General features: G+C 43.6%; 1 protein-coding gene across 1 annotated transcript in view; it reads left to right on the top strand.

Annotated features, from left to right (window-relative positions):
* Window positions 1–13449, top strand: part of LOC146359624 (pancreatic secretory granule membrane major glycoprotein GP2-like) — a 30005-nt gene that overhangs the window by 2932 nt on the left and 13624 nt on the right. Inside the window, exons 2-6 of the mRNA XM_084831864.1 lie at window positions 6274–6362; window positions 7971–8075; window positions 9362–9522; window positions 10258–10393; window positions 11574–11668. Of these exons, the coding sequence (XP_084687990.1) occupies window positions 6274–6362; window positions 7971–8075; window positions 9362–9522; window positions 10258–10393; window positions 11574–11668 (586 nt within the window). The remainder of the gene's footprint in view (window positions 1–6273; window positions 6363–7970; window positions 8076–9361; window positions 9523–10257; window positions 10394–11573; window positions 11669–13449) is intronic.

The raw sequence follows: 13449 nt of genomic DNA, 5'->3' as shown, positions 1-13449 counted from the left end.
TGAATTGAGCCTAGAAACCTGCAAACCATGTGGTTATCAGTGCCACTATTAACTTCTGTTCCATGGTGCCTACAGCCTGAACACAGCGCATTGGTAGTAAGACAGTTCTATCTGCTTCCTGGTCTGCATCAGATCTTTACAAGCTACTCCCACTCAGACAGCTGGGAAGCCTTCAGAGTTAAGGAAGGTTTTTCACCCATGGTCCAAACCGTGTCGGAGCCCTGACAAACCTTTTCTGGTGCTGCTGGAAGAGCATCGCATTAAAACCAGGGTATCGATGTGCCTCTCTTTTCCTAAGCAAAGGAGAAGGGATGACAACTGGCCTAGGGTGATCAGATGCACTGGAGCAGAGGTAGGCAAGTTGGTGCCCTCCAGATGTGTTGGACTACAACTCCCCAACCCCCTAACCATTGGCCATGTTGGGGCTGATGGGTGTTGCAGTCCAAAATATCTGGAGAGCACCAGGTTGTTGCCTACCCTTGCATTAGAAGATAGGGCTCCTATGCCATAAACGTTCGTGTAGTTGAAGAGCAGGGAACTCACGTTGGTGCAGCTTGTCGTGACCCAGGGCTGCCTGCAGGGGTGAGAGAAGTGGCACCTATTGTCATTCTGGCTATCATTATACAATTATTAGGTGTCTCCTTGCCAGGCTGTGTTGCATCTGGTTGCCTTCCATCAGTTCAGCGCAGTCATGCCCAGGATTACTTAGCATGTGCTGTTGTTCAGGATTCTTGCTGGCTCTCTTCTCTCATCCTGTAAATCAGCTGCTGCTTCTTGGCACCTTTACTGACAGATTGGCACACACAGCGCTCTGGCTTCTTTCAAGGAAACTACGGGAACATGAAAACAGGAGTGATTCTGATCCCATTCTTTTAAATGTGGGAAAGCCCAGTAAATTCCCCGAAGCTGCCCACCAGCCTTTGGGCATAAGTTCTCCATCTAAATGGCAGTACTGTATTTACTGACAGTAAATACAGAAACACAGTGCTTTGGATGGTGAAGAAATTATGTAACTTATTGAGGACGCCATCCTATACAGGCTTAGCCAGACATAAGTTCTCTGAACAATAATCCACTCTGAAGCCATTTCTAAATCTTTGGTTATTGGCCTAATGTAGGACTTTTGTCTGCCTAAACCTGCACAGGATGGCACCCTTAGTTTTATTTATTTATTTTTTAAAAAATAGGCCACCTTTAAGGGTGGCCTTTAAGATGGGAAATCGTCTTTGTAGGACTTCTTTATGATCGATTTTAGATTAACACTAGTTAGAACCCCATGAAAAATATTCACAGTATGTCCGGTGAACTTATTTTTGTAAAAAATTTAAAAACAATCCACTCCTTTTTACATTTTTATTATGAAATGACAATATTTTATTGTAAATGTTAATTTTAAAAAACTTTTATTCAGCTCATTTTCTTCTACCTTTTAAAAAACCTCAAATAGTTATTATTTATTTGTTTTAATATATTGATTCCATTTTTAAAATTCTGCATTGCATGCCTAATGCTGCAATCCTGTAAAGCCCATGGAACACAAGAAACCACTACCTTCTCTTTCTATAATACTACTTCCCTATTATTTTTCCATTTTAGTAATAGCATTTGAATATAAATTCGCAAAGTACACATGCACTGTCTCTGGATTTTCCCAGAAAAGACAGGCCTCTGTTTCCCCAATCCACTATTTTCCTGCATGACAAGGAAGTCCTTCCCATCTGTAGAGACCCACGCCTGTCTTATTCTTCAACCCATTTTACTGCCTGCTACATTAACATGGAGCATCCTCATTTACTAGGCAGTGGTTTTAAGGAGTCTGTTCCTTATGGATTATAACAGGCTTTGGAACTCTCAAACTACGAGAAACCATTTTGCTAATTCAGAGAATGAGCAGTTCAGGGTTTTTTGCGTGTGTGCCATCCATTATAGGCTACAGTTCAAAATTATTTTCAGGATTCCAAAAATCAAGAGGGCAATAATAATATTCTTGGGGATATATTTATTGCTGTTTATTTATTGCCTGGGTGTTTGTAATGCACCCAGATAAGGTCTGTTATTGGGCAGATTGAATATATAATATATAATTATAAATAAATAAATCCCCCCCTGTATAAATCAATATACTTAAATACTGATTTATTTATCAATAATTTTTTTTTCTTTACCTTCATAGCTTAACCTCAGATTCCACCTGATAGAAATATAGCAGCCTAGATCGGCCTTTTGTTTATTTGAAGTATTTTTATGCTGCTCCTCAGTGACAAAGACCCCCGCAGCAGCTTTCATATAATCAGTAGAACAAGACAGCCTGTGCCCACAAGCTTACAGTCTGAAATGGTATGACACACAAGGAAAAAGGAATGGGGAAGGAAGAGGAAAAATTAAGCCTTTCAGCAGGGCTGGTGGAATGGCCCTGCCTCCCACTCTCATCTCCCTCAATACAGTCGGCTGCAGTACGGTATTAGCCATTCTTTGAAAACAGTTCTGTGTACTAAGATTAGGCCTTTGTTGTGTCGGTAATAGGATGACTGCAAGAATCAGCAGGCCTCAAACACAACCGTTCTTTATTCAGCACACACAGAAGTGAAGAACGTGGCAGAAGCTCCATGCACTGTTGCTACTCCCAACTCTACAGGAGCTGCCCAGGTTCAAAACAATAACTAAGCCACAGTCCGGCTGTCCGCCCCCCCCGCCCCGCTGCACCCCCAGGATACATAATACATGCTTTCAATACATACTGATCAGCCACTGAAAGCAACAAGCTAGCTCATCTTCCTCTTTAACCACCTGAAGGCTGATGATTCTGCCCTGAATGTAAATGATGCCACTTTCAAGCCAATAACCTCAGTGACATTTCAGGAAACAATTACTATGTGAGGACTTTCAGTGGAACTGGACTGTGCGATGCTCAAAGTGAGAGCAAGAATCAATCAACTAAAAGATCTCTTAACAGTATTCGGGCCTGATAAATATACAACTTCTGAAAGGCCAAAGCTAATCAGTGTTCTGTACATACTTCCAAATTGCTTCCAAAAACTATTTACTTTGTATCGCCTCTTAATGAAAAGCATCACAGCTAGTTTGACATAATACATTTAGCACGGAATAGAGAGCTGGGTTTTGCAATCAGGCCAGCCCAACAGATGTAGGCCAGGCATAGGCAACCTAGTACCCTCCAGATGTTTTAGACTTCAACTCCCGTAGCTCCTTACCCTTGATCATGCTGACTGGCGCTGATGGGAGTTGTAATCCAAATTTTTGGAGACTCTCAACTAGTGATTTCAATATTTGACAATGTACAACATGAAGTATTATTAAGAATGCACTGGACTCCAGTGACACTGGCCTAATTCAATTACTCTGATAATACCAATTGTTGGAGATGTGGAGAACCTGACACCACCCTGACCCACATGTACTGGAACTGCAGAGTTGGCTATAGCTTCGAGAAAGACATCAACCCCAAATCAACTGAATTCTACAGCTTAGGCCTTCTTTGGAATCACAAAATTAGCAAAACAAGCTATTTCCCAGCTATAACTAAAAATGCCTCATTCTCCGCTCAACCCAATTTTAAAATTCAATCCGAAACCCCATCACATCTTGATAATGTCATCAGGAATGCAACATGTCCTTCCTTCCCAACCACTCCCTCAATATTCCCCCAGTCCAGAGCTTCTGCCAGGTCTCCCTACAGGCCTCTCTATGAGGCCTTCCTCCCACCCAGCCCCCTACATGCTGAGACAGCAGTGTCTCAGGGCAGCGGCAAAAGAGCAGCAAGTTCTCTCTGGAGCTGCTCACACGACATGGTGGCCCACGATGGGTGGGTTGATTTGCAAACAACCCACCCTGTGTGATTAGCATACCAACAGATGATCAGGTTTCGGATTGAATTTTAAAATTGGGTTGAGCGGAGAATGAGGCATTTTTAGTTATAGCTGGGAAATAGATGATTAACAGATGATCAACAACTGCGTGGGTTGTTTACCCAGTCATCCCCCTGCCCTCAGTCCTCCTGCTGGCATCCCAGAGGGCATGGCAGCAGAAGCCATCTTGTCTGCTGCCAAGCCCCCATCCCCATGCTAACCGTGAGGTCGGAGCCCCTTTTCAAAATTATTTTCCCGGCCTCATTTTTGCGCAAAAACAGGGCTTTTTATTGCGCAAAAACAGGGCTTTTTCTTTTTATGTTTTTTCTTCGGTGTCATGCTGATGTGCACGTGCGCAACAGCATGAAACCGAGGGATGGGGGCTTGCCCCTCCTGCACCTCTGTATGTTGCCCTTGCCAAACATACAGGGGTGCAAGCAAGGATAGCCTGATTCTAGTCCCCATAAAGATCCCTCAAGCCGCTTTGCTGTTGACAGCTGTCAGCTGTTAAAAGCAAAGTGGAGAGACTCGAGAGAGTGATCTTTGGGGTTAACTGGGGACACGCATCTAGTTTTACGTGAAGGAGCAGATTGCCGGGGGGGGATGTGGGGCAACATGGGGGACCCCCTGAATGGTCTAGTCCACCCCTGAAAACAGGGGTGTTCTGCTGGAAAGGGGGTAATTTTAAATGCCCCCCATGTGGGGCAAAAAACTTTACAATTAGCTGCTCCCCAGTTGGATCCCCATGCTTTTTGTGGTGGACTACACCTTCCTTGGGGTCCTCGACATTGCCTGTCCCGGCATCCTGCTACTTCATGGAGAACTGCACCATTACACAGACAAGTGGGGTTGGGGTGCAGTTCTCCATGAAGCATCAGGGATGCCAGGAAGTGCTGGGGTGGGAATGTTGAGGACCTCAGGAGAGGTGTAGACCCCAAGAGAGGTTTCTCATTGACAGCTGGATGTATACTTATATTGTTTCCAAAACTGCCACTGAAGTGGGAACCCATATTTTAGGTGTAATTGGGGGAGCGCACACAACAAAGTTAACTCTCCCTGAATCAAATTCCAAAATTTAGGATCATTCCCCTCAATGAGGGCAAGGCCCAAAGACTTCCAGTTATTGACAAAGAAGTCCCTTTTTTTCCCTTCTAAGCAATGCTTTGTAACCTCTCCGTTGATGCTGTTGGCAAATTGCAGTTGCTGGGGAAAGTGTTCAGTGAGCACCTTTGGGCTTTAACCCTCTTGTAACTAGCAATGGGGGCTAGTTCTGTACAGATGTGAGTTCAGAACGGTAGCCACTGTGTGCCTGATTTAGACTCTTAACTTTGGTAATAATAACGGCAGGCCTTCAGGCAAGCCACAGAATTGGAGAACATTTTCATAAGTGCAATCAACTCCTAAAATAAGTGCAATCAAATCCTAAAATGTCCCATAACGGTAATGATTCCTTTCCTTTGGAAATCCATCTTTGTCCCAAAGTGATCAGCATTAACATTTTGTATGTCAATCAGGACTGCAATTCAGTGCATCAGTTGAATTGTTTGTGGTTATCACAGTGCCGGCTCCAGGTTTTATAGGTCCCTTGGGCAAGGCGCCCTCAGTGGGCCCCCTCCTTCCACAAGGGAGTCCACTTTCTCACTGCCATTGTTACCAGCTATATTGCTTCTTATCCTCAGTCTCATCATGGATACAACTCGCTTGCTTGACCGCCAGAGTGCCAGGGAGGAAGGAGGCAGTGGCATCTACTGCTCCCACACTGGAGGCCTTCAAGACGAGGCTGGACAGCCATCTGCCAGGGATGCTCTGACTTGGATTCCTGCCTTGAGCAGGGGGTTGGACTCGATGGCCTTGTAGGCCCCTTCCAACCCTACTATTCTATGATTCTATGATTCATCCTCACCAATGTCGTTGTCAGGGCTACAGTGAGAGGCAGGTGAATAAGCAGCTTGCAGTGATGAAGAGGAGGAGCAACTTCAGGGGGCTCTTGTCAGTGGGCCTCTGCTGAGGTGTGGGGCCTCAGCAGGTGCCCAGCCATGTCGACCCTTGACATTGGCCCTGTTATCGGTGACGTTTTAATGTTATGGGGTGGTTGTATTTTAATGGGTAATTGTTAGAGCTGTTTAAATGTTGTGAGCGGTATCCAGTGGCGGCACAGCGCTAGCACTAGTGATGTGTTAGCATAAACTAACGTTACTGCGCTGTCATTAGCACTAGCACTGTGCCTCCACTGGATACTACTCTGTATGTTTCAATACTCTTTAAGTCACCTTGAGTATTGTTTTTGTTTTTGTTTTAGAAAGTCATCTAAGAAATTTAATTATATACTGTATATATCAAACGAAGTCAGGAATTGCTCATTAAACTCCTCTGCCTTTAACAAGCAGTACTTTCCATATGTACACAGAAATCAATGAGACCATCATCTGCACCAAGGACCAGATTGAAGTAGAAATCCCAAGTACATTCTTCCTATCCAAGAACCCACCAATATTAGTAAGTACGCTGCTTTCGACATTTTAAATAAAATAAAATAAAATAAAAGCTCTTCAATCAGAGGGGATTCCCATTATTTCTGAAGTTCATTGGTGTAGCCAAAAGGTCGCCCTCCATGCACAAGGAGGAGGTATCAGCAGGCTTGGGGTTGGCAGAACTACAAAGAATCTTTGGGAGGGGGGGGAATCCCCAAGGGGGGGGCAGACAGCCCAATGAGGACTGAGGATGCGCAGTAGGCAAGGAATGTCGGCTGACTGACAGGGAACAAAATGAAGAACTGTGTGGCAGGTGGAGCGGAATGTAGTATCCTGGTCAAGGGCCTGGCTGGCTGGCTGGCTGGAACTCTGCACTTCACACTGCTACATTTTCCTGCAGGCCCCACTTGTGGTTTTTGTTTTAATCTGGATGCTTTCTGATTTCTTGTTACAATTCTATAAACTAGAGCAGCCTTCATATAGTTTATATGCTGTTTGTGTATATTGTCTGTATGCTTTTATGTAAATGGCTTTTAACTTTGTATATTGTACTTTCATGTTTTAACTTCTGTAAACTGCCCAGAAAGCTTTGGCTGTGGGGTAGTATAGAAAAGTTATAACTGTTCCCCATCCTGGTGTCCTTCAGGTGTGTTGGACTACAACACACTCGGAGGGCACCAGCTTGGGGAATGCTGAACAAGAGGCACTGATGAGAACTGTGGTAATAACTCTCACCAGCTCTGTGTTGTGGAGTTGGAACACAGCGAAACATTATGCATCCAGGTCTTTTTCGTTGTGGTTTTCCTCCACGTGCTTTTGAAATATTTGAGATGATGTTCAGGGGAAGTGGCTTTTGAAAGAAGGTTTTGCTCACACTCCTGAATTGATTGTTGAGTCCTTGGTGAATTTCCAAGAGGGATGGGTTGAAGCCTTCAGTTCCACTTTGTAATTAATGGAAATATACCGGATCCATTTTCCTGGCTGTCTGCTGCCTTTAAACTTCTTGGTTGCTTAAGCAAAAAGCACATCTAGAAAGAAAAACAGAACGACGGGTTTTGCTTTTGACTGCTTTTTATTCTAAGAACATAAGAAGAGCCGTGCTGGATCAGACCAAGGCCCACCTGGTCCAGCATCCTGTTCACACAGTGGCCAACCAGCTGCCCACAGGGAACCCCCAAGCAGGGCAGGAGTGCAACAGCACCCTCCTGCCCATGTTCCCCGGCAACTGGTGTACATAGGCATGCTGCTTCTGATACTGGAGGTAGCATCCTCTACTTGTAAGTGTGGTCGGAATCAGTCACCCACAACCCTCCTTCTGCACATAACTGTGCTGTTTTATTTGGACAGGGCTCCTCTGCTTTTAACAGCTATATGATGGGCAAAAAGTGCAGATTCAAAAGTGCTGCTTGGGAAAGCTCGGCCTGTTGAATTTCTGACTATCATACAGCCATTAAAGGCACAGGAATAGGCAAAGGAGGCAACTCTAACATAAAATACTGCTATACTTTCAAGTGAAATGTCAGGTTTTAAGACCTTGGATATGTTGATTAGATAGTACAGTTATAATCTCAGTATAAGATGGTGTTAACCATTTCAGTGTAAAAGAATAAAAAAGAGCTTTGTTTCTTTGCAGATCTCTGATTTGCACCTTAATGACCCAGAATGCCATGGCACTAAAGTAGGAAACCTCTACATCTTTAGCATTAAGACCAACTTCACAGACTGCGGAACAAGAATGGTAATATGCAAAAGATGTTGCTGTGGTTTTAATGACTTGTTATATATTTTCTCTGTACATTTTCTCAACTGTGAGCTACCACAGTTTTCCCTCATAGACCAAGGGTTCAGGACAAAGTCAGCCTGCAGAGATCTCTAGTGCCTCCCCCCCCCCAAAACCCCATGTCAGGTCTGTCTAGAAAGAAGGTGCCATGCTCAGGTTACATGTGTGGTTCTTAATTCCATCCCCTTTTCTTTGAACTGGAAGAGCAGAAAGGAGATGTGTTCTAGGGATGTATGTGAGTTTTGTTTCAGTTTGCAAATCATTTCAGCTATTTCATTTTTGAATATTTGATATATATGATATATATATATATATATATATATATATATATATATATATATCATATTTGAGCAATTCCAAACACAAACACGAGCTTATTTTTTTGGGAAAAAGTTAATAAATTCCAAAATTAGGTTCAAAAATGTATATTTTGAATAGTGCACACTTTAAAATGCACATTTTTTTAAAAAAAATGCACGTTTTCACACTTTAGTCAATGGGGGGAAAGTGTGCACTTTTGAAAAATGTGCACAAAAATGCACATCTTTCACATTTGAAATGCACCCTTTCCCCATTTGGATGGAAAGAAAAAGGTTGCAAACAAGAAGGGGAGCAAGAAGAACTGAGGTATGAAGGAGAGTTGGGGGAATCCCTGGTTCTCCCATCCCTAGGCTCTGATCACTGAGACCTTGGCAAAACATCCATGCATTCAAAGGAGGTTTCCTGACTTTGCTGAGTGCTCTAGTTGATTAAGGACTAACACTTCCAAGCCATAAAATGCTGCTTGGAAGCAAAGCAGCCGCTCCCGCCATGTTCTTATTTCACAAACAATCTGAAAGACTGTCCACTTCCATATGAGCCAGCCTGTGTTTTACGATCTGCATTTGAAGCCCTGGTTTATATCCCACCATGAAGTGAGGCCACATCGGTGGGAACACGGGATGGAGCCTTTTCTGTGGTGGTGCCCCTAAAGGGATTAGACCAGCTCCCTCATCGATTGCCTTTTGGTGAGCGGTAAAGATATCCCTGTTTGGTCTGCATTTAATTACTATTAATGAGGAGCTGATTGTTGGTCTCACTCTCCTGTATCTTGTTGCTCTACATCTCACTCTCATGTTAAAATGGTTTCAAATGTTGCGTTGTACACTGTCCTAACTGAAAGGTGGTATAGAAATATTTTAATTAATAAATAAAGCCTAGAAGTTGGGACTTATTAGGGTGTTGTTGTTTTTACTGACTTCCAGGATTCAGATGGTACACATATTATTTTCACCAACACTATACAGAACAACTTCTCTGATGTAATCACAAGAACTTTTATTAATATCACGTTTGCCTGCCGATACCCTATCAACTACATGGTAGAGCAGCCTAATGGAGAAAATAAAATCAGTGTTGATGTCAGGTAAGGTTGTTGTCGTCGTCTTAGGCTCAGCAAAGTGTCTCGATTAAAGACATTTGAGAGGCAGCTGGACAAAACTGGCTTAAACATTGTACTCAGTTATGCTACGTAAATTTAGCCTTGCTAAAGTATAACCATCTGAGACTGCTGTCTTGAGAAGAGTGGGCCTATCTTGCTTAAGAGAGCTCATCTCGTTTTCCTCACTTCAGCTTCTGCGCATGAGAGGCAGAAATTCACAGGGCCGGTGTCAAGGGTCAGCATAGTTGGGCAACTGCCAAGAGCCCACCAAAACCTGGAGCCGGCACTGGAAATTCATCTATTGAAGTTTTTCCTATCACCATACTGGTGAAAGCGTCACCTTTTTGAATTTCTGCCTGTTACGCAGCTATTAAAGTCCCAGGAGCCAGAAAACAAAGCTGCAACCTTGCTTAACAAGGGGATCTGGTCACCCCAGCTACTGCATTCCTCGCAACTTGATCCTAAACATTTGTCTATTAGCCTGACTCACCAGTGTAAGAGCTCTGCAATGCTAGCTAGCATTGTGATTTATATAGCTGACCCATGCCTCGACATACTTAGACTTCAGCAGTAAATCACTGGCTAACACACACTTCCATTAATGTTTTTTGACCATTAAAAAAAAAAAGTTTATATCTAAGGTTATCAGAGTAAGTGTGCTTTTTGAGTAAGTTCAGCTGCTTTGTGCAAACTGTGCATCTCTGTGTCTTTGTTCAACAGGACCATTACACTAAATACCGAAGATGGGAACTTCTCTGTGTCCATGATGCTGTACAAGGACGAGCATTTTGAAGACATGTGGACTACCATTCCTTTTCTGACTCTAGAGGACAACATATTTGTCAAAGTTAAAATGGTACCTGAGGTTATTGAGTCCCTGAAAGATCTGGGGGTCAAGGTGGTGAATAGGTAGCAAAGACAAGGCTGCCTCCTTCCACCAAGCACCAGCCAAGATTCCTGAGAAGAGGAGTAAAAAAAAAAATCAAACTCAGACAATTTCAGAGTCATTGCAACCTGCCTATGATATATTTACATTCTGATCCATTTATTTGGAGGATCATAAAATATATTTTTAAAAACAGTCTTGCCCCAGAATGAGACAAATGCCTCTAAACTGTTCATAACTTTATAAAGTTCACTGAAAAGGTCTTTCTTTCTTCCCTCTCTAAGGGCGCAATCCTATGGCCATTAGTCAGCAGCTAGACAGCTATAGGATAGGTTGGTTCCCTGAGAACCAACCTCCACTCCCTCCCGCGCCGCCTTGTAGACAGCGTGGAATGGCCCTGTGCACCACGCTCAAAAGAGGAGTGCGGAGCAGCAAAAACGGGGCATTCTTGGGGGCATGTCGGGGCAGGGAAGTCAGAAATGCCGGTATGACACATCCTATGTGTTGTCCAGCTACCGCTTTCCACGCTGCGAGGTCCTATGGCTAGACAGCCGAATCGGCTGTCTAGTCATGAATGCAGGGCGGCTGGAGAGCAGAGGGAATGATCCCCTCCACGCTTCCCCTGCCCTGCATTGGATAGGCAGTCGCCTCCGAGTTCGGAGGTGGCTGCCTATCTTGATAGGATTGCACCCTAAAATGTTCAGAATAACAACCCCATAAAGCTGGCCTGTATATTCCACTGCAGAACTGCCGTACTAGAAATGTCAGCATACTCATTCATACCTTAGCTCTCTTTCTCCTCCTCTTTCTTTCTTTCTTTCACATTTTTTTATTTTGCTAGTGTAAAATGTCTTACAAGGATTCAATTAATGCTAATCTGTTTCCACTGAAAGAAATTGGATTTTTAAAGCTACAGTTATTTGTGAGAGAGTTTCATTTGTGGCAATGTGTAGCACCCTTTCCTTAGCCCTGGATTCAGTTGTCTGATTTTGGTCAGTTGTATATTTTGTTTGTTTGTCTAAGTGGTTTCTATACCACTTGACATCCCAGGATTTCCAAGCGGTTTACGTAAAAACACATACAATACAATTATTCATTAATATTGACTTTTAAAATGCCTATTTATGTTCTTTCTCTCCTTGTCTGGCAGGTTCCAGGGAACTTAATAATTAGGCTTGAAAACTGCTGGTCAACCCCAACAAAGGATCCGGTTTATGTTGTTCAGTATTCATTTATTAAAGAGAGGTTGGTGCCTCACCACTATAAACTGCATGACACATTCTGAAAATATATTAGCTGACCTCCTGTGCAGGGTGACATATAAATTATAAGCTCTTATGTCATTTAGTTTTTGCAATCATCCCCTCAACCTTTCCGTTCCCTTTTTTTTTTAATACTATAAGGCTGCTGAGGGAGAGAGGCTGTCATATGAATACAAAGCTATGTTTTTGACGGTTTAGTGTGTGCATAGCTGATAACAATATACAACAGTGTGCTTCTATCATTCACCCTTGTGAGACTCTAAAAAGGAATTCTGACAATAGTTTAAGCATTCAGTTGTGTCACTAGAAATATCAAATGCTCCTGTTCCTTATTGTTGTTGAAAATACTAGAACACACACTGAGGCACCTTAGTATTAGCTAAGAGTTGCTTTGGTGAAGGATATAGAATTGAAACTCTTATCCTTACTGTTTTCTCATCTCTAAAGTGAAGGAGCCAGAGGCCTATTTTTTACAAACAGCAGATGAAATGGTAAATCTATTTTGGACTGACACATTTCATGCTACAGCTGGAGGCTCATATGACTGAATATTCTTCATTCAAAATCGCTGCACATAGAAAACCAATATGTGAGGGTAAAGAGTATGCTAGAGTCTTTCTCCCTGGACAAAGAATTTCTTTTTATCAAGAGTAGTCAGTCATAGAATCATAGAATAGGAGGGTTGGAAGGGGCCTACAAGGGCATCGAGTCCAACCGCCTGCTCAATGCAGGAATCCAAGTCAGAGCATCCCTGACAGATGGCTGTCCAGCCTCGTCTTGAATGCCTCCAGTGTGGGAGAGCCCACCACTTCCCCAGGTAATTGGTTCCATTGTCGTATTGCTCTAACAGTCAGGAGGTTTTTCCTGATGTTCAGCTGGAATCTGGCTTCCTGTAACTTGAGTCCATTATTCCGTGTCCTGCACTCTGGGATGATCGAGAAGAGATCCTGGCCTTCCTCCCTGTGACAACCTTTCAAGTACTTGAAGAGTGCTGTCATATCTCCCAGCCCATGTGACTTTGGGCTGGCATCAAGGGTAGACATGGGCCCCATCTACATGAGCCATTTACTCCAGGGCTGCTGTGATCCAAGGACCTTGGGGACATACGACGTAGCCGCCACTTGGCAGCCTAACCATGGTTTTCACAGGGAAAATGCGGATTTCTGGAAAGGCGTTTTGCTCCATTTTTTTTAGCTTGCTGTGGGTTTACTGCGGTTGCTGAGCTGTCTGACCCTTCCTTGAACTGACTTTGCAGTTTGTGGTGGGTGTGGGGTAGGCGTGCTTAGTGATCGCGTCACTCTATGACGCCTTTTCACTCCTCCCTGTTCCTCCTTGTTCCTTTGAAGCTGCGCGGTAACAGAGAGGTATCCATTTTGGAATGATGGGTAGGCACGTACCTCTCATGTGGGCATGCCCCTCACACATGCAAACCATCATGAGAGTTACCATGCCAAACAGTTGGCATGGTAACAAAGGAGCAAACTGCCCACATCTTACCAAAGAGGAATGGACAGACACAAAAGAACCCCTAAAATACAAAACAGTCTCTAAAACCCGAAGTGTCACACCCCCCACCCTCACGTGACTGCACGGCTGCGCATTTAAATAGAATGGTGTTGTTGTTGTTTTTAAAAGAGCAGCACGACTGCTGCAGTTTACTTCGCTTTAACAGCCATGTGTCAGGGCACAGCGGATTTTTCCTGTTGGAGAAGTCTGCAGTAAATCGCATGTGTACCACAGCAGACGCTAATTCACAGCTGCAAT

The sequence above is a fragment of the Heloderma suspectum genome, chromosome 1 (assembly GCF_057233095.1).
Source record: "Heloderma suspectum isolate Gila_16-S chromosome 1, 16-S_ref, whole genome shotgun sequence".
Classification (NCBI taxonomy): domain Eukaryota; kingdom Metazoa; phylum Chordata; class Lepidosauria; order Squamata; family Helodermatidae; genus Heloderma; species Heloderma suspectum.
Note: the sequence above shows the minus strand (reverse complement) of the source record. Positions and strands in the feature narration are given on the sequence as shown.